This window comes from Ammospiza nelsoni, chromosome 5 (assembly GCF_027579445.1).
Source record: "Ammospiza nelsoni isolate bAmmNel1 chromosome 5, bAmmNel1.pri, whole genome shotgun sequence".
NCBI lineage: Eukaryota > Metazoa > Chordata > Aves > Passeriformes > Passerellidae > Ammospiza > Ammospiza nelsoni.
This window is the reverse complement of record NC_080637.1, coordinates 33,739,886-33,763,156: the sequence shown is the minus strand read 5'-3', so window position 1 is coordinate 33,763,156 and position 23,271 is coordinate 33,739,886. Positions and strand designations below refer to the sequence as shown.

General features: G+C 42.5%; 1 protein-coding gene across 1 annotated transcript in view; it reads right to left on the bottom strand.

Moving 5' to 3' along the window:
* Nucleotides 1-244: 244 nt before the first annotated feature.
* HMGA2 (high mobility group AT-hook 2) overlaps nt 245-23,271 on the bottom strand; it is a 107,332-nt gene continuing 84,305 nt past the window's right edge. The window contains exons 4-5 of the mRNA XM_059473060.1: nt 20,714-20,746; nt 245-746 (exon numbers count right to left, since the gene is read on the bottom strand). Coding sequence (XP_059329043.1) covers nt 699-746; nt 20,714-20,746 — 81 coding nt within the window. The 3' untranslated portion in view covers nt 245-698. The remainder of the gene's footprint in view (nt 747-20,713; nt 20,747-23,271) is intronic.

Sequence of the window (23,271 nt, the reverse complement as noted above, 5' to 3'; positions counted from 1 at the left end):
ACAACGTATCTTTGTCTTTCTTCCCTTTTGCAAAATTGTAAGTACCTTTTTCATGTTGATTTCTTTCTTCTGATTACCAGCTGAATGAAATGAAAAATCAGTTTTAATTTTTTTTTCCAAAATAATAGTAAGTCTTAAAAAAAAAAAAATCAAGTAAAAGTCTACAAGAAGGTTACAAAAGAAAAAGAATAGTATCTATCCCCTATCTTTGGTGTTCTAAAACAGGGAGTTCACTAAGTAGGGAGTGGGTTGCTGGAAGTGTTACAAGGCATGAGTGTTACACACCCAGCCTTTCCTATTTCAATGCCCATTACAATGACTATGTTAAAAGTTTCTTGTTTACGCGCAGTGCAGTGAATGACATAAACCTGATTTGGAGCTCTTCTTGACCCAGTCACCCTTACTTAGCAGCTCAAACAAACTATTAGTAGGTTAGGAAGAAAGAAAACAGTAATTAAAAGTTGCATCATTAATCTGTGTCCCCTTTGTGTTACAGCAGTTTTTCACTAGACCTGGGACTGTGAAGGGATTACAAAGAAGATGATTCGTCAAATCCTTTTTAAGGTTATGTGATTTTTTTTTTTCCCCCAGGCAAAAGTGGAAAGACCATGGCAATAGAAAGTAAGTGGTCAAGGCAGTGTCTTCTCCCTTCAAAAGACCCAACTGCTGATGAGGTAGAAATTGCATGGTGTGATGTCCTAGTCTTCTTCTGCAGATTCTTGTGAGGACGTCTCTTCAGTCTCTTCCTAGAAAACACAAATAGGAAGGATAAATACCGTGGTGACCAGGCATCTTAGGCTGCCAGTTCAGCTGTCCCTCACACAGCTGACAATTATCTCTTGAGCTAATAAAATGCCCTTTACAGTTCCTGTGATGTCTCAAGAAGCCACCCTAGGGAGGAAGGGAAGGTACCCTGCTCTCTGATCCCCCCACCCTGCCTTGCCAGGTTTTTCTTCTACTCCAGGAGATGTCAAGAAAAAGCATTCTGTGCCATGCTTTGTCAGAGGCCTCTTATGGCCAGCAGACATGGGCAGCAAGAAAATGGAAAGCATTTTGAGCACATATCCAATCCTAAGCAGCTGCTTTGGGAAGCCTTCTCCTCATTGGCCCTAGTGCTGCTTCAGGTTTGCCTTCAGCAAGCCTGCCCAAATGTGATGTTCTTATTCTGCTTTTTTAAACAAATGTTCAGTACCTTTCAGGTCATGGGTGGTGAACTGGGGGCAACTAACATTTCTAACAAAAGGGGCTGTCAATGAAAAGCTGTTTTTTATCAAACACTGAACATCATCCCCTAAGACAGCACGTGAAAAAGATCTAGGAAGAAGAGGAATTCACCCCCTCAGCCAACTGAGACCTTTGAAGAATGACCAGCTTAAAACAGCTTATAACAGTCTTCATACTTTAATAGATTTGATTTTCCACATGGCTTCATTTTGTCTGGGTGGCTAACTGACACAATTTATAACTCCCTTCCTTTCCCAGGCCACTACAGTACACCATTCAGCAAAGCTTGCCTTAAAGCTTGCCTGCCTTATACGACCAAACTTCCATTCATTAGTGTTTGAAACACCTCAGCTGTGAAGGGCTCCTAAATGCTACCATGTGTGACACTGCTGCAGAGGAGCGGCATCAAGGAAAAACACAGTGCTTTAATCATAGGCCACTGCTTACTGCAATTCCCCTTCAAAAGGTTTCGACCTCCCCCTGCACCTCCCTGCAAGAAAAGGCCAAAAGAAAGCTGTAAATCCAGGGAATAAACATAACTATAAATGAACGGATGACAGCTTAAAAAATATAACCATAGCAGCATCAAGCCATGAGATTTCACACTGGTTTTGTTTAGTCTGCTTTGGGTTATGTGGGAAAAGTGAAGAGCATGAAGGAAATGCTCCCCCCCTCTTCCTTCATGCCCCCACCCCTGCTAAAGCTTGGGCCTCAGATATTTAGGCCAGTAGGTTTATACCTCTTGACAAGGAAACAGGCCATGACCCTGGGGTACTCTCTTGAGCACCAGGCACAAAGAAAGATGTAGCATGATCAAAGCCATGGATAGAGCAAAGAGAGCAAAATCAAGTGTCAGCTGCCCTCTGACCTTGAATTTTCAGTTCTTATATTCCAGATGACACTGATCTATCATACAGATGAACAATTTTTTCCTCACAACAACTACTGTCCACTTGTAGCTGGGTTATATTCACAGCACTGGAACAAAAATGATTCTCAACTCATGAAATGATCAAGCAAATTTTACTCTGTCTCTGGTGGCACTGGGGAAACTGAGCTCACACTCCATCAAATCCCATTAATGCATAATGCATTTTTCCTGCTTATCTTCTGTGCAGAGCAGGACTGTTACAACATTTCAGTCAAGAAGAAAAATGGTATTTTCAGGCACCTACCAGAGGGCTAATGTGGGCTGCATGTGGAGAAACACAGCAAAATATGTCGGTTTGAGCCTTGGTAATTCAGAACTCAGAATGATTGCGGCAAACCCCAGTTTTGCCTCCAAGCCAAGTATTTCAGTTAAAAAATTACTATTGTGGGTTCTGTACTCTTAACATAATACAGATAGACGTGTTTTGGTATTTGATGATGCTGTGGTCAGCCTCTGATTATCATTTCCTGGAAGACGGCAGTACACGTGTGGGTGCGGAGCGGCAGCTCTCTTTGTTTTATGCTTGGCTTGTCAGGAGACTACTGAAATCTGATGAAATCATTTTTCCATGAAGGTAGACTTCCGATCACAAAGTAAGAAGGATGGGGGAGAGGCAAAGTATGTGAAAGGACATACTTCAAAGCTCAGCCAGGGTGGCCACAAGAGAGCTCTTTTTAGTTAAAAAGTTGTCCACTCTAGTGATTTTTACTATGAATCTCACAGTATTTTTTCCCTAGTAACCCTTGCTGCAGTGACCAAGAAAATAAATGAGAATCTCTTCCTTCATACACTTATATGTGTTCATTTAATGAAGGAAGCTTCTCTCACCTGCACATGTATGTGCAAATATATGTACCTGTAATATTGGGAAGGATGAGAAACTAAAAATAAAGCTAACACACCCCCCGCCCCAAATATGTAAACAATAAGCTAATTATTAAAAAAAATATTTGAGATTCACAAACTTCAAAATCACATCACTGTTGGGAAATACTTTTTTTTATGAAGAAAAGCTTTTCAAAGGAATCAGATTGTTCATTCCTTGCAAAAGCCTACGATGCCTCTGTTGCAGATGAGTGTTTTAAGCCAACCTATCATGTAAGCTTCCTGTCAAGACAGTGATGGAGACATGACTGCTGATCTGAAGGCTTACAATTCAAACAAAGGGATACTACAAATCAGACATATATGAAGGGAGGCACCTAAAGGAAGAAGTGAGTAGAGGTTCTGAAGGGCAGAGTACAGATGTATATTGCAGGAACAGAGAGGGACTTTTTGCACTTGTGATAAACTGGTTGCAAATATCAGAAGGTTGTGCAGCTGGGATCTCCAACCCAACTTCCGCCTCTACAGCACCCACCACCCCTGCACACACACTTTCCAAAAGATGGAGGGTGGAACAGGCATTTTGGAAACTGTGTAACCTTTGGAAGTTGAAAACCGGCTCTGTGCTGAGTCACTTCAGCCAGAGATTCACTGAAGTGCTGGCACTGTCAGGGCACTGGACACCTCAGGGGAAGGATGCTAACCAGTAGTAAGCACCCTCCAGGCACTTGCAAGCCCTCACAAACCTGCCAAGGTCGATGGCACAGCCATCTGTCATAGTCCCCGAGTCAAAAGTTGAAGGAGGAGCTGGGGCTGGAATTAAATGCTTTCTAAGTCCAGATGTGCTTCCAATAAATTTGAAGAAAAGGGAACAAATTAAGAAGGAAAGCATGGTCATTAGAGCAGACATTAGAAATCCAAGTCACTCAAAGTCTGATAGTCACGCAGAACATAAATTCAGCAACACCATCACAGGATGCACTCAGCAAAGAAGTAAAAGTTTTGGGTTACACGGCAGCTTTAATTGAGGGTGTTCTCACTTAGATGCATTCACTTTAGTTGTGGAGGCAAAATGGTGACAGGTATAAATTGACCATAAAAGTGCATCAACCCAGTTTTGCCTTGAACGGCTGCTTCCCAGGTTATTTGTTTTCTGCTGCAGCAAACTAGTGAGAGGCTGGGCCAGCAGACTGCAAAGAGAAATCTGTCAAAGCTTCAAACCAGGCTGGATCTGGCCAACAGGGAAGCCACAGCCATGAAGAACTCAGGGAGCATAGGACAAATAGTCGAAGAACAGGGTGAGTATTCATATCCATAGCTCAGGCTTTACTCCTGCTGCTACAACAATATCCTAGGCGACTTCCCATGCATCCATGTGTACATTCCCATACATGTATCTGCAAGGGCTGATTGGCACAGGGACTAGCTGCAGAGGCAGTTTCACTTGGCACACTTGGTCATTCATGCGTCCCACAAATGGATATGTTTGTCCTGGACATAGCATGATGTTTTATGACAAAGGCAGCACACTCAGCCATATCCACCCTTAGTTGCTGTAACTGCCCCATCAGACAGGGAGTGATAGGGAGCTGGTGTCTCTCCCAAAACAGAGCTGCAAGGTGGCTTTCTCCAAAGCTCATAAAGGAGCCTTTTCCTGAGGGGCATCATTGGCAAGGCACTAGCAGATGTGGACACTGCCACATCTCATCTCTCACTGAGGCTGGCCTCCCACAGGAGAGAAAGGACAAACTTTGCAATGACTCACAGCAGGTATCTGCCTTCAGAAGGGCTACTCTGCAGCAGACTGGGATCACTGTTGTTAGCCCTGATTTAACTGGTGAAGGTAACAAAAAAGGAACAGGAGGCAGGACAACAGGTTTCAGTTAGAAGTGCTATCTGCAGCCAGTATGTTTATTTGGGCTCGCTAACACAGAATTTTGAAATATGACAAACCTTAGTGGGATATGGTTGCCTGAAGACAGCACCTGGTGCTGTTTTCGATGCCCTGGACATCTCATCTGATAAGATAAGCCAGAAAGGTGCTGGTCTCCTGTGTCATGCCCTCCTTCTCTGTATGCATCCCTGTGAACCCCTGGGACACCTGCACAGAGCAACTGTGTCAAGATGTGTGGACCCATGAACCCTTTCCAGAACAATGAAGTTGAATCTCTCCTTTGGAAGTCTCAGCGCTGTGGAAAAACAAACTGGTACCAGACTCTTTTCAATGGTGCCCAGCAACAGGACTCAGAGGAATGGCCATAAACTAAACCACAGTAAGTTCCACCTCAACATGAGAAAAAACTTCATCACACTGAGGGCTGCAGAGCACTGGAACAGGCTGCCCAGGGAGGTCATGGGGTCTCCCTCTCTGGAGACTTTCAAACCCAGCCTGGACATGTTCCTGTGTCACCTGCTCTAGGTTACCCTGCCTTGGAAGGGGGTTTGGACTGGATGATCTCCAGAGCTCCCTTCCAACACAAATGATTCTATAATTCTGTTATTCATTGCTAAACCTCAGAGGTGGGACCATCCAGAATGGAGATGTGCCACAAACGATTGTATTGAAATGTCAACATCTTTTCAGATCAAAGTCACCCCCTGATCCCAATAGACTTCTTTCCCATGACATCCTGTGTAGGTGAAATGTAACTCTACCTGCTGCCCAAGACCTCTATTTGGTGATCCAGATTTGGCAGGCTATTTTTTCCTGAAATTACAAGCAGCCAGTGGCATCCTAGTGGCCTGAAGAACAGTCATACTTAGTTTGGTCAATGTATGTCCTCTGTGATTTTTTTTTGGTGGACACCCACAAACTGATAAAAGCAAAACCTGATGATGAAATAATTGTTGGGAGGAGCATTTCCCCACCTGTAGCAAGGTAACTGTGGCATTTTTGTAAAAATGTTTGTTCTGTTCTAATACCCTGGACAAAGCTTCAAAGTCTTGGCCCCATGAAACTCACTGGCAATTCACTTTTTTCACCTTCTGCTCATGAATTTCTGACCTGCAGATTAAAAAAACTAAAACCCATTTTGAAATGAACTGCAGGATCACAGTAATGCTGCATATGGAGCCTCTGAATTTGCTACAGCTTTTATTTTATAATGAAGTATTAGCTATTGGCACAGATTTTGCTGGCTGCTTTCTAAGCCCAAGAGGGTATGCTTGAATAGATATGTCAAAAAGAACTGCTGACAAGAGCAACTTGCAAACTGTGGACCATTGTCTGCTGTTAACATGTCTGAAATCCCCTGGCATGCAAGCTAATATTTTCAGAGGAGTCCCTGAAATACAGGGATAGGAATAGATGGCTTCTAGAGCAGGGGCCAGGGCCCCGAGTGTGCCCAGCTGAGACAGTCCCATCCCTACTGCTCCACAGCCAAAGCACAAACTACTTTAGAAATTCTTACAGCACTAACAGACACTCAGTGCAGGTTTGCTCTGTGTGAAGCTTAGGGTGGGATCTGCTGCTTCGAGCTCTGCACTCTCTGCAAAGCACACTAGCGAGCTCAGTGACAGGTGTCACTCAGCAGTAAGGCAAAGTTTAACTGCAGAAGCTGGATTCAGAACTCAAAGTGTTGCAGGTATACTTCACACATCACAGTGAAAGGCTTTATGAGTGCAGAACAGATCACCATGACCATATACAGAAAAGGCCATACAACCCTTCCAACTGCTGGATTAAAAAATTATTTTAAGGAATTATTTCAGTAGAGAAACTCTGTCTCTAAACACATATAAGTCAACCAGACCACAAGCAAGCAATTGCTGTGCACTGCAGCTGCTAGCATGCTAGAAGGAGCAAAAATTCTTTAGCTTGGTGCCTAACAGGACAGTCAAAAACTCTGGCTACAGAGCAGTTCAGAGACACCCTGCCTTCTCCTACCACTGTTTCTGCAATCATTGACTAAGTCATGGGACAGCCCTGGGAGCTGTAAGCAGGCAGGCTCCCCTCTAAGGAAGTACAACTTTCAGTACTTTAATGACATTAAATATAAAGAAAGAGACAAATAGAGAGATGCAGCTTGGGGTTGAGATGCAGGGACTGGAAACCAACATTCTTGCTTTAAATGTGTAAGTTCCTATTGACCTAGCCTCTAATAGACCACTTTGTTATGTAAAGATGTTGCCCTTCAAAAGAGCACAGATTTGGCCACAGCATGATGGCATAGCAATATTTAGATGCCAGCAAGCAGCCTTGCTGAGCTGCTGTTTAACTTTCCTAATGCCCAAGTGCTTGCTGGTGGGCATGTGCAGAGCTACCCAATACTCTTGTGAGCAGTCTAAGGGCTATAAGGTATCCTAAAGATTGATTTGACTTAGTGATTTCCTCAAAGTTTTCACACTCGGGAAGACAATGTATAATAGATAGCAAAAATAAGACTTTTTAATTTTAATAAAATTGCATACATGTACGCAATAGCACTGTATTGGAAATTCACACATGGACTTGTTTTGAAATCCCCATGCTCTCTGATTTGAAGTAGGTATTCAAGATGGGTTTTGGGTTTTCTAACTTCTAGGAAGATGGCTCTCCCATAAACTTTTGTGTATGGAAGAAGAATCTTTCTTCTGTTAAAATCAGTCCACTTTTATATAAAAAATCAATTATTCTGTGAAAGACAAAAAGGGAGTAGAGAAAATAAAGCCAAAACCTGACTCTCTCCTGCAGGTCACCAGCCTGTGGTTTTTTAGCAGCATAGTTAGTAAGCAAATTAAGTGCGTCCTCTCCTTTTAAGGCTGGAATAGCAGTGCTTGACTAGCAAAAAGGCTGCTCATGGGGATTTCTGGATAATACACATCCCCAGCTGTTGGAGGAAGTGAACTAGCTGAGGCAGCTGAGTGAAGTTGCTGGGGCTGTGCTGGGACTCAGCTGGTAGAGGTCAGAGAGAGTTAACCATCCTAACACACACAGAAACCACTACTACAGATCCCCTTCCTCTGCTGGAGGAAGTATCTTGCCAGGCTTGGCCAAGTTTTGGTCCTTAAGCAACAAGTTTAGATAACTGGAGGGGACCAAAACATTGCTTAGGAAGATTCCCATAGGACAGGACAGGAAAGGACATTCCTCTTTAAGTTAGAACAGCTTACTTAAAATATAGATTCAAGTCTATTCTTCCTGTTAGATTAAGGGGGAAATGAAAAACATTTCTCCATCTCCTAGCTTATCTCCCACTAGGACAACTGTTTGATATAATGGAGTGAGTGATAAGGAATCTCTCTGGTTACTTTGAGAGAAAGGGCTTATCTGACACAGGAGTTTTAAATCCAGGAGGGCTCACACTGAGAACTTCCAGAAACAGGAATTAGTCTGACTGACAGTTAAAACCTAAATGTACCTGCCTTAGGTTCTGCCTCTCAATTTCTCTTACAGATGATCTTGAATGGACCTCAGCTTTAGGTGGCCAACTTTGCTATGGATTATAAAGCAGCCCTGAAATTAACTCAGCAATGAGGTTCCTGCAAGGCAGCAAGTCACTCAGTGCCAAAGCCTGTGTGGCTGAAGCCTTTTGAAATTGAGACTCAGCCGTCTAAGTTACGTCAAGCCAGATTTCTTAAACGCGTTTTGGCATCTGACTACAGCAAGTGCCTTTTTGACCTAAGCAGGTCAAAACACTTTGAAAAAATCTGTTCCCCGTGTGATTAAAAGGAGACTGAAAATCTTCAGCAAAATCTCAGTACTAGTCAGAAGAATTTTACAGGAAACACCATTTAAAGTCTGCAAAGCACAAACCTAAAGTGAAAATGGTGCTTGAAGCAATTGCAGGTGCTATGCAACACTGACAGAGATGTATTTTGTCTTGGAGAGCTTCAACCCTACAATATATAAACATTTCTGGTGGGAAGGAAATAAAATATTAAGAAAAAGAAGGCAGTGGTGCTGTTAGAAACATATACAACTGAGCTGGACTGACCCCAACTTTGAGAAGCTGCTCTTACAAACCTCTTGTGGATGCTGTAAACTAGAGGAATGGTAAACTGCTCTGCATTCACAGCCAAAATCCAGACTGGAGCATAAGGCAAGCAAAGGCTCTAATAATAGTCTCTAATCACTAATATTTGTGTCCATAATTAGATGAAAGAAGATGGATGCCAACCTTAAAAATTCTTAGACTTGCCTAGTTCACTGAAATGCTGTGGGTGACTGTGTTAGCTCTACTTTCTTGTGGCACTGGAGATAGAAAAGCCCAAAAGGCTACTGGAGCCCACAGAGGTAAACCTGAGCAAATCTGCCTTCCCCTTGAGCCCTTGAAATACTTGAAACAGCACCAGTTTCTCTGCATATTTTATGCTGAGAGGCAGAGGAAGGATTACAGCAACGGTCTCCCAGAATGGGGTAGGGCAACACTACTTTGAGAGGCTTTGAAATGGAGGTCAAACCCACATAATTTACCTTTTGCTCCTCTCTGCCCCCCCCCACCAAATATAAACCATGAAGAAGAAAATAAAGTAAGGCCTGTTATATTTCTATCTCTTTTTTTTCTCCCCCTAAGAACGACCATTTGTTACAGACAGGAAGCAACTGCCAAAAGTTGTTCACCTTCAATCCTTTATCACTTAAAAAAACATTGCGGCTCTGACCATGAAGCCACTGGCAAGAGTAGTTTGTGGAGAGCTATCTATCTACAGTGATAAATAATAAAATAAAGCATCTTCCCTTTTGAATCCCAGCTGAGAGATTTTGCCAAGTGATCAAACTTGTCTGAACCTCGGAGCAGCAGCTTTGAAGTAATAAGAAAGAGATTGAAAACTTGCAGCCAAGAGCCGCACACACCTCATTAGGGTCCAGCCATGCGGGGAGGCCAAGCAGCAGCCGCCGGGCCCAGCCCCACGTACCCTCTGGAAAGGGGCTGTGGGAAGGGGAGATAAAAGCGCCTTTCACAGTGGAAGTGCACTGGTGACACTTTAACGAGCGCCAGCCCCGGGGCTGAGCGGCCCTTGCCACGCTGCCCGTGCAGCCTCGGCCGCACAGGGCGCGTGGGCTCGGCCGCCGCCATCCTCGCTCTCCACGTCTCCCCTGGCTTTTCTCATCCCTTGCTTTTTTGTTTCTGAACGAGTGAGTTTAGCATACAGGGCTCTACCTTACCCTGGCCATTCTCAGAATAGCCCTCCAAAATGAGAAACATATTTCTTAAAGATAGTGAGCCAGGTTCCCTGAGCTGGTTCAGCACAGTTCATATGAGACTGTCTGCTATAATTTAGAACATGATTTTTAACAACAACTACAATGCACCAAAACAAAAAACAAAACCAAAAAACAAAAACCCCTAGCCAAATCAAAACAAAAACATTAAAGCTTAACAGAGTTGTAAAATGCTTCAAAAATGTCTGAAAATTTTGATCATGGATTTTGCCACACAGACACTGGCAAGGCTGCGTGCTTCCAGCAATGCAGAGTATTTAACTTAGAGAGCTGAGGTTCTGGGTTTAATTTTCAGTTTCAGACTAAACAGCAGGTCTGCAGTGAAAGGCAGGCGACAGCTCCTGAGCACAATGGGGCAATGGAAATGCTTCTCTTGCAAACTTTACTGATTGTGTAACCATGGAGCACCTCTTCGTGCAGACGAAAAAGCAAAATCAGAGACGTTCATGTTGGTTTTAATAAACTTCCCCCATCCCTTCCCTTTTTTACTGCAAGAATTCAGCTGCTATTTTATTATGTAATGCTGCAGGCTAAAAATATATCCCTAATTTAAGCCACCTTGCCAATAAATCTACCAATACCAGGTAATCCAAAAAGGGTAGTTATAGTTTAATGACAAACTCTTCTTGTCATCTTAATATCTTCAACTCCTAAAGGACTTAGAGTGATGCATTTAAAGGTTTTTTCAACTTCTTGAATATCTCACACTCTGAATCTGGTGGAAAGTGTGAGAAAGTTTGGCCTCCTCAGCACAGAGCAACAACACAACTTTTCTAGACCAGTCTATGCAGCGATCCACAGGACAAAGCTCTTTATTTCTCAAAGCAAGATAACCTGATTCAAAGTGACTGAGGGTCTCAAATTTAGTAGATACTGATGATTTCCTTTTGATTATAGAATCTTTTGTGGGAATTTCTTTTCCAATTGAACACATATACATTCTATAATCAAATCAGAGAAGGTATCCTGATGGAAATGTATGTTCAAAACATGTTTATTTTACAACTGAGACAGATTTACTGCCATTTATACTTCAATGTTAATCTATTCTCCTGCCTAAACATAAAAAAATACCAACATAAATTACAGTTAATGCCTCACTATATAACACAGTTCTCAGGAGACTATTGAAGCGATGTGTGAGCCCCCCAACTTACTGTAACTGTGTCTTTGCTGTTCTGAATCCAGTTTCCAGAATTTGCTTCAAAATAAGCCTGAGAATCAGGGAAGGGGAGGCGGTGGAAGCCATTCACTACCCTGAATCTGATATCTCCGGGGTCCTAGAGCTCACATGTTCTTTCTTTCCAGACTCAAGTCTGGTTTCAATGGAGCTCTCATTTTTCTTCCCCCTAATCCTGTCGTGAGATCAACCATTGGTAACTCTGTGAGAAATTAAATACCAGGATGTGGGAAATCTGAGATCTGAATTCAAGCAGAATGTGGGTGATTCATTTTTTTCTCTCCTTCTGTTTTCCCATGGTTGTTGTGTGGCAAGTAACTCTTCAAACCTGAGATCAGAGATGAGTCCTGAATAATGTGACTACATTGACAGAGCAGAAGAAAAGCAAAAACTACACTGGCAATATTATATCCCTCTCTAATATAATCATTAGTCATTTCTAAAGAGAGATTTCAGCCAACGTTTTCTGAAAACATTCTGGAATTTCCAGAAATGCTTTACAGTGGGATCAACAGCAGAACTTCATCACACTGATGCTCACCATCTGCTGGAGCAGACTTCATAAAAAATTTAAAATTTCTTGTATTGGGATCCCAATGAAAAGAGAGAGAGTTTGCTATGGTAATGTGACTGCTGATTGCTACAATGCCCAACAGTCAGGCAGGGGTTTTTTAGGGCTTTTTCCTTCCTCAGTTTGAGAAAGGAAAATTTATTTGTTCAGGTCCTGTAAGGATGAGCTCAAGATGCTCACAAACACTAGACTGTGCAAAGATTTAGATCCTTCATGCACTGTTTGGCAAAGTGTTGATGTCTGAAAACCACCTACATACTTCTGTAGCGTTCAACATGAAGTGCCTAGGACCATAATTCTCACTGCATGGTCTAACATGATGTTGTGATACTCCTATACTTCTTACTGTCCACTGTCACAGCAGTCACATGCCTACAATATCCAAGGAGCAATCAATGACCATGAGCTCTGAATGTGCCCCCAGACTGCACCTAGCCTGTCATGGACTATTTGTCGTCTGCGCTGCTTCACTCCATCTCAGCACTAAGGAACAGTACAGTGAGAGCATCAATAGAAATTTTATAGAATAGAAGCTCCACCAGGAAAAATGGTTTTAAAGTGTCTATCGCAATTGTTTCACACTGATTATGAATCCTTCACCTGAGCTGTCCTCTCTGAACTGCAAGGGAGGAGGCAAGCTCATAGGCTCAGCCTGTCCATCCTAGCCCTTAATGTCTGGCACAGGTGTCACAAGCTGAGGGACTGCCCAGGGAGGCCAGATGTCACCCAGGGGTAGCATGGCAGCATTGATTTCAAGGAACTAAATTCACAAAATACTAGGTTACCCTGGTATTTATCCAGAAAAAAAAATACTGTCTTCTTATTGCTTCTTTCCATAACATGTTTAAATATGGTAATAAGGACTGAGTATACTGCTCTTTTTCCTAGCCAAACTTTATTAGTGCTGATGGGTGAAGACTGTAACTATCTATCTGAGCATATTATTTAACAGACAAAAACTGTATTTGCATTGACCTTAACTTTGATTCTATTTGTGCTTACCTTATTACATATGCATCACACCATACTTAATCTTTAAAATAAAATTTGCAGCAGAATTTATATACTGAATTGGAACAGCAAAGATAGAGCAATGGTTACATAGGTCTGTTTCCCATGTTTTTCAGTGCAGCAAATTAGCAAGGATACAACCCTGAAGTATCTGCAGTAATATTTAAGTCAGGGAATAGAGCATCTTTCAGTGGCTTCACCTGGATGTGGAGGAGCAACAACAATGCAGACCATTGAAAATGCAGAGCCCTTGATGCGAAGCTCAGGAACCAAGCTCTCACCAAAGAGCACTTTCCTCCTGTGCAGCCTTCTGCTCCACATCTTGCTAATTAGCATTTTGATTATTTTTATTACTGTAAGTCCACAGAGTGATCATGCTGGTAGTTTCAGCTTTCTGAGTATCAGACAGGAAATATCTTAAAATAATCCTTATTTTCTGGGAGTAGCCATGTGCTGCTGAGAATGCTGTATGTCTCGCATGTCTTGTATGAAGTAAGATACCCAAGTGTTAGCAGCACTGACTCTTGCTACTCTTGAAAATCTCAGCCACAATATGTAGCATGTGTATGCAAAAGTAGCACTTTAATTTACTCCTGACTGACACTTTTTTAAACACTGCTCAGCTATGCTCCTCAACAGTGTTTCCCAAGTACACACCACAAGCCCTTCTCTTCTGGCTACTATTAGTGAGACTTGAGTTTGTGTCAAATCAGAGCCAAGTTCGGAACTGGAAGGAGTTCCTCCCTAAACCCTTTTGTGGCCACAGCTGTGGGGTCAAACACACAGCCACTCTGCCCACAGATATTGCCTGATCACCTCAGGCTTCTTCCACAAGCAAGGAGTGGGGAGGGAATAGGTAGGGAGAGGCTGAAGAGGAGTGTTGCTGGCTTAAGGGAAATCTTTTAGCTCATCCCTGCATACTCTGGCCTTCTACTACCAACTGCAACACCCACTCCCTGTGCTATGCAAGGAGTGGCTCAACAGCTGTAGTCCCTGAAGTTTTACATCCCTGCTTTTAGGATCAGGTGTTGCCCAGCATACTGGAAAAAAAAGCAGGGACCTGAAAGTGTATCTGTGTTGAATGGGCAAATGCGTGATCAGTGCTTCATTCAGAAAGCTGCCTCCTGCCCTAGAGTTTGCCTCAGGGAAATAAATGTTGTGTGTTTGAGCTGTCAGGAATCCATTATTGTTCTTGTTCAGAGATGAAGCTTCCTGTTATGTTGAACTAAGTCACAGCACTCCTGCTCTTCGATTGACTCATAAACTGGCTGACAAGGACATGACATCTTCAAGTGGCACATTGCAGCAGGCAAGACTGAATCCCTGAGATAGTCCCTCACAAGTCAGGAAGAAAAAAAATATCTTGCTAAATCTGATTCCTTTTCTGTCACATCAGATTATAAATGCATGCACATTGATCACTCCCTTATGCAAGAAGGGAGCATAAGCACCTCAGTTTTAGTGGAAGGGGAATCAAGGCACTGTGACACTTGCCCAAAATGGAATTTACACAGCACAGCTCTCAGAAATAGTGGTTTCAAAGGGAGCTGTGCTGTCCTGGCACAGTGCTGACTGAGCACCTCTGTTCCTTAGGCACTGCATGGGGCACAGTGACAGGCACCTTAGCCTGCCTTGTGGACCGCAGGTGCATTAAGCAAGGGGATGTAAAACACAGTCAGCATCTACTGTCAGAATTACATATCTGAATTTAACAGATCTGTGGACTCAACCAAATCAAATCATGCTTCTCCTGCTTGATCACTCAGGCTCTTTGACCTTCAAATCCTGAGTTGCACCATGTCTCAGGTTTAGGGAGCAGCACTAGGAACACTTCTCTCTTGGCAACCTGGAGAGCTTGCTAGGATAGGAAATGGGACTGCTGCTGAGGTATTTCCAATTTTTGAGTCTTTAAAAGTGACTGAATGCCTAAATATACTCCTGTTCTTGAAGAGTTTTTTAATCCATTGATTTAATCCAATCAATTTGCTTAATTTATTTACAGACAAATTTATGGAAGTAGCCATCTCAAAAATGTTCCTCTATCATAGCTATGTAGTAAATGACAATCATAAATATTTAAAACCTTAGCTAGCTCAGTCTTACACTGATTCAGGTATTCAGGCATAGCATCATTGAATTACATTATTCAGACTCTATTCAGAAGTTATGTCATGTAAGTAAGAAAATATTTTATTTCAGATACACCTGACCTCTCTTTCTAGCCATCATTCTTTGGCCCAGGTTAGTACTTCATCTGTTCATTGAAGCAGCAATTGCAACTTCTATATTTTCTGCCAGATTCTTTTTCTTATTTTATTTCAAAAAACAGCTGTTTTGTTGGGTTTTTTTAAGTCATCAGACAAATTATTCGGTGTCTCCCTGTCACAAGAAACCCCTTATAAAAAAAAAAGGAAGACTGAATATGTTTTCATTTGGAAACCACACCAGTTTCCACCATTTTGCCTTAAAAAGAGAAAGAAAGTAAGGATATTAAGCCCAGTACCCTCCACAAAATTCCATCTACTGCATCCATGAAGAAAGCTAGAGACTCTCCTTACTTCCCATAAGCCACAATACATGTTTGCCCAGGATGTGTTCACATGGTACCAAGAGCCTACAGTACATTAGAGGATGTTCCAGAGCGGCCTATGTAACACACGCACATTTATCCTGTCCTAAAGTACAAAATTACATGCATTATTGGAAAAGAAAGTTTTACCTCTCCAGGATATGACTTTTTGGGAGTTCCCTGGGAACTTTCTGACTCGCCTTATCAACAAACACTAAAAGGTCCATGAGACACAAGGCAGCTTGCTGAATGCAGTGGAAAGACCAATGAGACCCCAGGGCACTAGGTCAACTCCCAGGGCAGAGATTATTCAGTATTTCTACAGTCAAGGCTCAGACTGCAGCATTCCTGGGTTCACAGGACACAGGGTGGCCTTGGACAATGGCACTCACTCTCTCAGATGTGTATGTGCACCTGCTTGGTGCCATCCCGTCTGTGACATTGGAAGCTTCTTTTCAACCTGTGAAAGTGGATTTCTGGAGTATTCCTACCACGTTTCTGTCTGCCATTTCCCAGAAGGGAAAAGGACGAGTTCACATATGGTGGCTAGCAGATACACAGAAGGCCTGAAGCTGGTGTAAGTGCAGCTTTATTGCATGGCACAGAGAGGTGATGAGGTATGTGCTCCCTGGCCCTACTGGCTGGGGTCTGCCAGCACGTTGGCCCCGCCACACAACCACCAGGGGCCCCAGGCTCACAGTCTGCAACTCTGTGGCTGCACACAAATGTGTGACCCACAGGTGTAGCTCCTGGGCTGCAGAGCCTGTGTGATGCTTCTAGCATTTACTGTGTCCTACACTGAATAAACATAAGCAATAGATGCAATCTGAGGTGTGTGTATATATCTATATCTATATCTATATCTATATCTATAAAATTATTCACATGCATAACTTTATTGATACTGACGCTGAGAAATGAGTAGCAGGAAAAAATACAGGAAATCCAGATCTTCTTTCCTGTACGATATAAGACTACACTTTTTAGTGTTTATTCTTGTTGGATTTGATTATTTTGGACATTGTTTTAAAAACATCTACTACATTTAGCATTAGGTAGGGAAGTATGCTTTACTTGTTCTTTTGGTGTACGTTTTCTGTACAATTTCTTGTGTATACTGTTCTATGTATATTCTATGTGTACTCTTCTGACTGATTCACTTTTATTCTGATCTACACACCGTCTTTCTGAGTGGTATGCTGTCTTTCAGACTCAGATATAAAGAATTTCCAAGGATTTGAGATTTTAAGAGAGATAATAAAATTTTCAAAGGGCTGTTCTATGATAAAAAATAAACATGTCCTGTTTCCAGAAAATTTTGATCATTTTCATTGTGTTTTCCTAAGAACATTTATTTCCTTCCTATTACTTTGGAGTGTAACTCCCCTGTATGGCTGAGTCAACAGCTGCTACAAATTGCTTAAAATGAGGAAATGAAGAAATTTCTGTTTGGACTGTGTATTTGCACACCTCAGTAAAAATATTACTATGTCATGACTGTAAGATCCAGCTGTACATTCTTTAGAGACAGAGCAGATTTCAAAGAGTCTTGTTTTGAGGTTCAGGCAAATATCTACGTGAAAGTGCTAAATTTACCAATGTCACACTTATGCTGGCTCTTTTCTTAATTTCCCCAAGGAAGTGTGAGAGTATGCATCAGTGCTCATCACAAAGATGTGAACAGACCACTGTATTCAAAGCTTCATATTAATGACATGGGTGTGTAGATTTCCAGTGGGTTTTACTGCTGCTATTTACTCTCTGTGTGATGGTAAATCCTCAGAGCTCTGGCAAAGTTTAAAGATACTGCAGAAGTTTACATAAACATCTGTATGGCCCTAAACTGGACCGCTGGCATCCATGAAGAGATTTAGAGCATGGCAGTGCCCTGCATGATGCTTAAAATCTGAAAAATGGTAATAGGAACAGAGCTGTTTTTTGCAAAATGAGAATTTTATCTGTCTTACAGCTTCTGTACTTGTAAAAGTGACACAAACCCAAGAGACATACTTGCTAGCAACAAGAACAAGACTAAGAGTGATGTAAACTAACACTCATAAGAAATCTTTCAGAATACACATGAAATTCAAAGCACAGGAGACCACTCAGGGACCAAGTGTGAGCAGGAATTTCTGTCACTTTTACCAAGGAAGGCTCACCATCAACCAGCAGTTCTTGACGGTAACCTCTCACAGTCCCCACCAATGAAGAAAGTACACATCTGTAACTTAATCCAGACTGCCACATGGTAAAGCCATCTGGGAGGATATTTTGAAGGAAACAGATGGAAAAGGAAGAGATTCCTCTGAATGTAGTATAAGATTTACATTATCCTCCATGAACTTCCATGTAGTCCCCATGTTTATATAATTTATCACTATTTCCTTAGACAGCTCAGATTAGAAAGCCTGCATGAGCTCATGTTCTTGTTATTAATTCAGAGTCTGAACCTCCCTACTTTAAAGGGAAATTAGGTACTATGAAGAGAAATCAGAGAAAGGCAACCAGACCTGAGTGAAACCCAGCAGCATGAAGTTATTGATCATCCCAGGAATTACACTGTTTTACCTCTCCTTCTTTCAGCCTCGGGAAGACACTGTCCTGAGCATTTGCTCACAGTGATAAATTTTTTTCTTGCCATGCACCCATAACAGCAGAACTGCAATGGTGTGGTACTGCAAGTGTGAGAGCGTGGCCTGTTAAAACCAGGAAGGGCTGAAGATAAGTTCAGTGATTTCACTGAACATCCCTTCGTCTAAAGATTAAAACCAGAAATGTTGTCTGTGGAAAGGCATGGCATATAAATAATTTAAGGTGTTCTTTCACTACTCAGTTGTGGTAACTGGAGGGATCTAAACAGACTTCTCTCTCCTTTCATGTATTCTTCTGTGGCTCCTCACTTTCTACACAAACACTTCCATTACTAATGGGAATGTCAAAAGGCTTTCTTTTCTCTGTCTCTGCCTACAGAGATGCTGCTGAGGCACCACTGTAGCAGCAGTGGCATCCAGCTGGTTGACACACGCTTCAGCATCCCTACCAGAATCACTGCTTCAGCAAACGGTCAGGAAAATCCATATGGGGAATGCTAGTGCTTCAGTTCAAATGCCTACATCATTTGGCCATCAATTAAATCTGTCATTACTTTGTTCTGCTACAAAACAACAGAGTCCAGGTCTCCTCTTTGTCCTCCTACATCCCAGCCAGCTTCAATCCCAGATCTTTCTTCCTTTCTTGCATCCAGGCTTGCACATGGTTATTGCACAAACAAAGCACTTGCAGGAGTCAGTGCCTGATCAGCTTGGAAACCTGGCAGCACCACCAGGCCCTTGGCAGGAATGGTTTCTGCTAGGCTAGGCTACAGCCATCAGCTGCAGACCCCTTCTTCCTGCTGACCTCAGTGGGACTGAGCTCTGATGTGTGCCAGAGGAAAAGGCAACATTAGCAGCTGCCCGGGAGTCTCTGCCTCCTGGATTTGCCTCCTCTCTGCAGCAGGGCTTAGCCTCCCTGTCACTCAGGTGCCACAGAGGAGAGAGCTGGCTTTATGCCCACCAGCAGGTTTACTACCATGTTGTAGCAGGAATAGCCTGATTGTAGCAGTAACATTTGAAGGATATAAGCAAGACATGGAGAGGAAATCTCTTCTATTAGAAGAGCTTGGTGTGTTCTGAATTGTGTGGTACAGTCAGATCATAGATAGTAAGTCGCTGGGGACTTAGGCAGTTTTTAGCATAAGCTGGCCTAAACAAAAGACATCACCTCTCCTCACAAAACTTAACCTTACTTGAAAGTACTGCCACATTCATGCTGTGTGTCACCTCCACCATTCAGAGACACTATTAGCTGTGCTATGGATTCATCATTGCTACAACTGTATTGATTTCTTTTGTAGAAATCTGATTCCTGCACATGCTTTGGAGAGTTACATCATTTTACCCCTTCAACTCATATCTGGATATTTTCTGTTTGGTATGCAACAGTTCCTAATTCAGATTGCAGTTGATATTATGATGATGTACATTGTACATATGTACACTGTACACATGACAATGTACACTGACGATGTACGCTGTACATATGATGATGTACACTGTACAATAATGTATTAGAACCATAAGGTGGAAAAATTGAAGTATTATTCCTTTCTAAAAGCAGACCTCTTTCCAGAAGAGCAATGGACCGTTTATGCTCTTGACTAAGTTATCATTCGTGTTCATGGAGGTACAGCAGCGCAGCCCACGGACTCTGCCAAGAGTCATGGACTTGCTCCCATGCCCAGAGGTTTTTCTCTGTTGGTGCACATATAATAAAGTGTTAGTTTTAGGTTCTTGGGGTTTTTAACACAGGGCAGGCTGGAAGAAGAAAATGATGTTGATTTTAACTGCAGTGTTTGACTGGTTTCATGACACCTTGGGGCTTGCATTTTTTCAAAGTGTTAAAAACTAATTATACTACCCAACCCAAAAAGTTCCAATGTGCTAGTCTTTATGACGGTGGATCCAATCTGGTTACCAAGTTCAGCCTATTATATTTTGTGGATTTACAGAATCCTTTAGTGTGATGATGCAGAGCAATGCAGAGTCCCCAGGCAGTGCAAAGGAAAGCTGCTTTATTGCAAAACCAAGGTCTTTTTAAGCAGTTAACAGGTTACCAGTTTGCACAGTTTTAAGGCACAAAAAGCCCAAGGCCACTAACCACTATATACCACGATGTGGACACGTGGCCATCACCCTGAATGTCTCTCATGTCTCTCACATCTCTCACATCTCTCTACCCCTATTCCAGCTGAGTCACTCTCCCATAGTTCCCATGTACTTAGCCTAAGTAGCAGGCCTGAGCCATGATTTCACAAAGGCCCTTATTTTATAAGGCTTTGCCTATATGCAACACTAAGAAAAGCAGAGAGATGGGTTTCATGCATATGCTCCTTCTTGCTGTAATGCAGTTCCCATCCATCCCACAGAGAGATATTTATTGCACGCTGGACTCACACCACAGAAGTGTGCTTGTGTGTCTGCATTATCACTGCAAGGTGATCAATGCAGGAGAACAATTCTGAGCAGGCACTGTTCCCTGCTTCTTCCTCTCTTTCCAGGGCCACCACATGACTTGTTCTGGTGGTTGTGCCCAGCAAGCCAGCAGCTGTCCCCCAGCTCATATGATTGATGCATCTCCCTCCTTTCTTTACCGTAAAAGAGGCCAGTTGAAATATTATTTAACTTAAAGTAGTCTAAATAATTTAAATTAGTTTTTCTTACCTGAGCAGGCTTCTTTTGAACCACTTGTTGAGGCTGAAAAGTAAAACAAAGGTACAGTGAGAAACAAAATGAAGAGAAAATGCTTAACTGTGATTTCATGAGTACTAGGAAAAATATTTTCAGCAATAGAAATGAAACACATGAAAAGCCCACAGTCAGAAATGGAGAGATGAACATACCAGCTCTCACAACCAGCCTCTCCTATACCTACCTACAACTTTGCTCTGAAGCTGTTCACGTTAGTGTGGATAAAGAGGAGTATGTTAAGCTTGTACAATTAAAACCAAAGTGAAATCCAATTTAGCTTGTTACATCTTTCTGCTCTTCTATGGTACTGCTGCCTTAACTTAGCAGACCATGAGAGTGACCCAATTTTCGAATAGATTTTGTTGTCTCCACTGCTGCTGCTTTCTTACAACATTCTCATCTGTGAGTGGAGTGTCCTGCTGAGGGGGAGCCCTCCCTATTCATCACAAGCAGGGTCAAAGCTCAGGCAGAGAGGTGAAGGACACATAACCCCATTCCTGAGCCACGGCTTCCCACTTGACCAAAGCCACCCTTGCCAAAACCAAGGAGACTGGCATGGACAGTGGTTGCAGCCCTTTTGAGTTCTGGTTTGAGATTTTCAGCTGCATGAAGCTGATGCTGTGCTGACCCTTGCAAACCTATTCATGTGATTACAGGGATGCCCATCATTGGCCATGGTGGGTGTGTCCACCTGCCTATGCAGGACCTGGTGGCACCGCCATGGATCCTCAGCAAGTCTCTCTCCTGGCTGGCCCCACGCAGGACTGGGAAACACAGTCCTCACATGAGTCAGGAGACCCACCAAGGTGCTAGTGTGCTCCATCCCCACCCAGGAGAAGAGGAGTACCAACTAATGAACAAATACAGACATGCTTAAAATACACCAGCATTGCCCAGATGATGGGATGACCCTTGTGGGTGCTGGAAGCAGCATGGAACAATAAGACCACAGATAAAGGATGAAATCCTGATACAGAAACAACAAAAAGGCTTTTCTTACTTCAATGGGACAAAGTTGCTGCCTGCCTGCCTTCCTCCCCCAGACATTCTGTTTTTAAAGTCTATGAATTGCACCCAATGATTTTCTTCCTGCCCTTCCTTCCTGCTTTTTCCTAATCCCAGCCATGATTTTAGTGCCTTTCTTGGGCAGAAGCCAACATGCCATCCCTCTGCACGGCCAAAAACCTAATTTTCACGACAATGTAGTAGGAAATAACTGGAATTTTTCTGAATAAGCAGTTTAGTGTAACTGGCCTTTTAGAGCAATATTTCAGTGGGAAGGATCAATGAAAATGTAAATTAAATGTAACTGATTAAATTCGGCTGCCCACTACAAGTGTCCCATTTTAATAAAAGATGCTTTTTTTATTTTCAGTCTTTTTCTAACTCAGTAAAATCCTACTGCTGTTATATTTTTGTATATAACAGTCTCCAAGTTCTGCTCTCAAATAAATGTGAGAGTAAAAAAAATATCTGATGACTAGGTCTGTCTTTAAACTTCAGGGTGGACCCTTTCCTTTTCCATTAAATTCCCTTGCAATGGAGAAACTATTATCAAGGCACACATTTTATTGATGCCTTCTCCAGGTGGACTGCAGGCCCTGAACTCATTAATGAACATTTGCTGCTCCTGAACAAAGGAATGATTTGTTTTAAAGGAATCTCTCATAATTATAGAACTCACTGAGCTCTTTTGTAATCTGTCAATTTTTTTCTTCACTTTCTTTTCTTTTGCCTGTTGATTACACCTGTACATGTGTCTGCTCCCAAACCACATGAAATCCACAGACATTTTTAGAGGCTGACTGTTTTCTCCAGCTCAGAAAGCCCCATATATTTTTGGCTGTGCACTCTATGTTCATGTGACTCTCACTCACTGTAACTCAATGAAATCTTCTGAAAGAGCTGCCAATTCACCATATTTTCCATGAATTAGGTCCTGACACTTCAATGAGAGGAAAGACAATGTCTGAAACAAGGCCAGCTCTGGCTTTCTGCCTAGTATGTGTCACAGTAATTCTACCAGCTGCCCTTCTACACAGCAGTTCATACTTTTCAGACCACCAAAAAGCCCCTTGAATACTTTCAGTGATAGCTGGGGCTTGAGCTGCCAGCATGTTTTCCCAGCCTCTGGCACCCAGTGGCTTTGGACTGGACCTTTGAAGTTTTTTTTGCATGTGTTTGTTTTGTTTTGCTATTTTTATGAATGGCTTCCACAGGGAACTCTGACTCCAGCACAACCCTATCCAGCCATTCATAAAAAGCAGAGGGAAAATATTGTACTTTGCCCAGTTGGAAACTGTCTGTGATACTGACCAAGGCTTTCAAGAATTTTAGTCATTCAAGACCTTTGCTATCCTAGTGCTTCATGTCGAGAGCTTCTTGGCAGGGCTTGCTCACTGCCGGCTAGGTTTCCCTGCACTTGGGATCTGGAGCTCAGCATATGTTATGCTTGCTGCCTTAAATGGAAGAGGTTTAGCTATGCAAGCCCAGGAGCAGGGCTCAGTCCCTCAGCCAGTGTGAGTGGCACA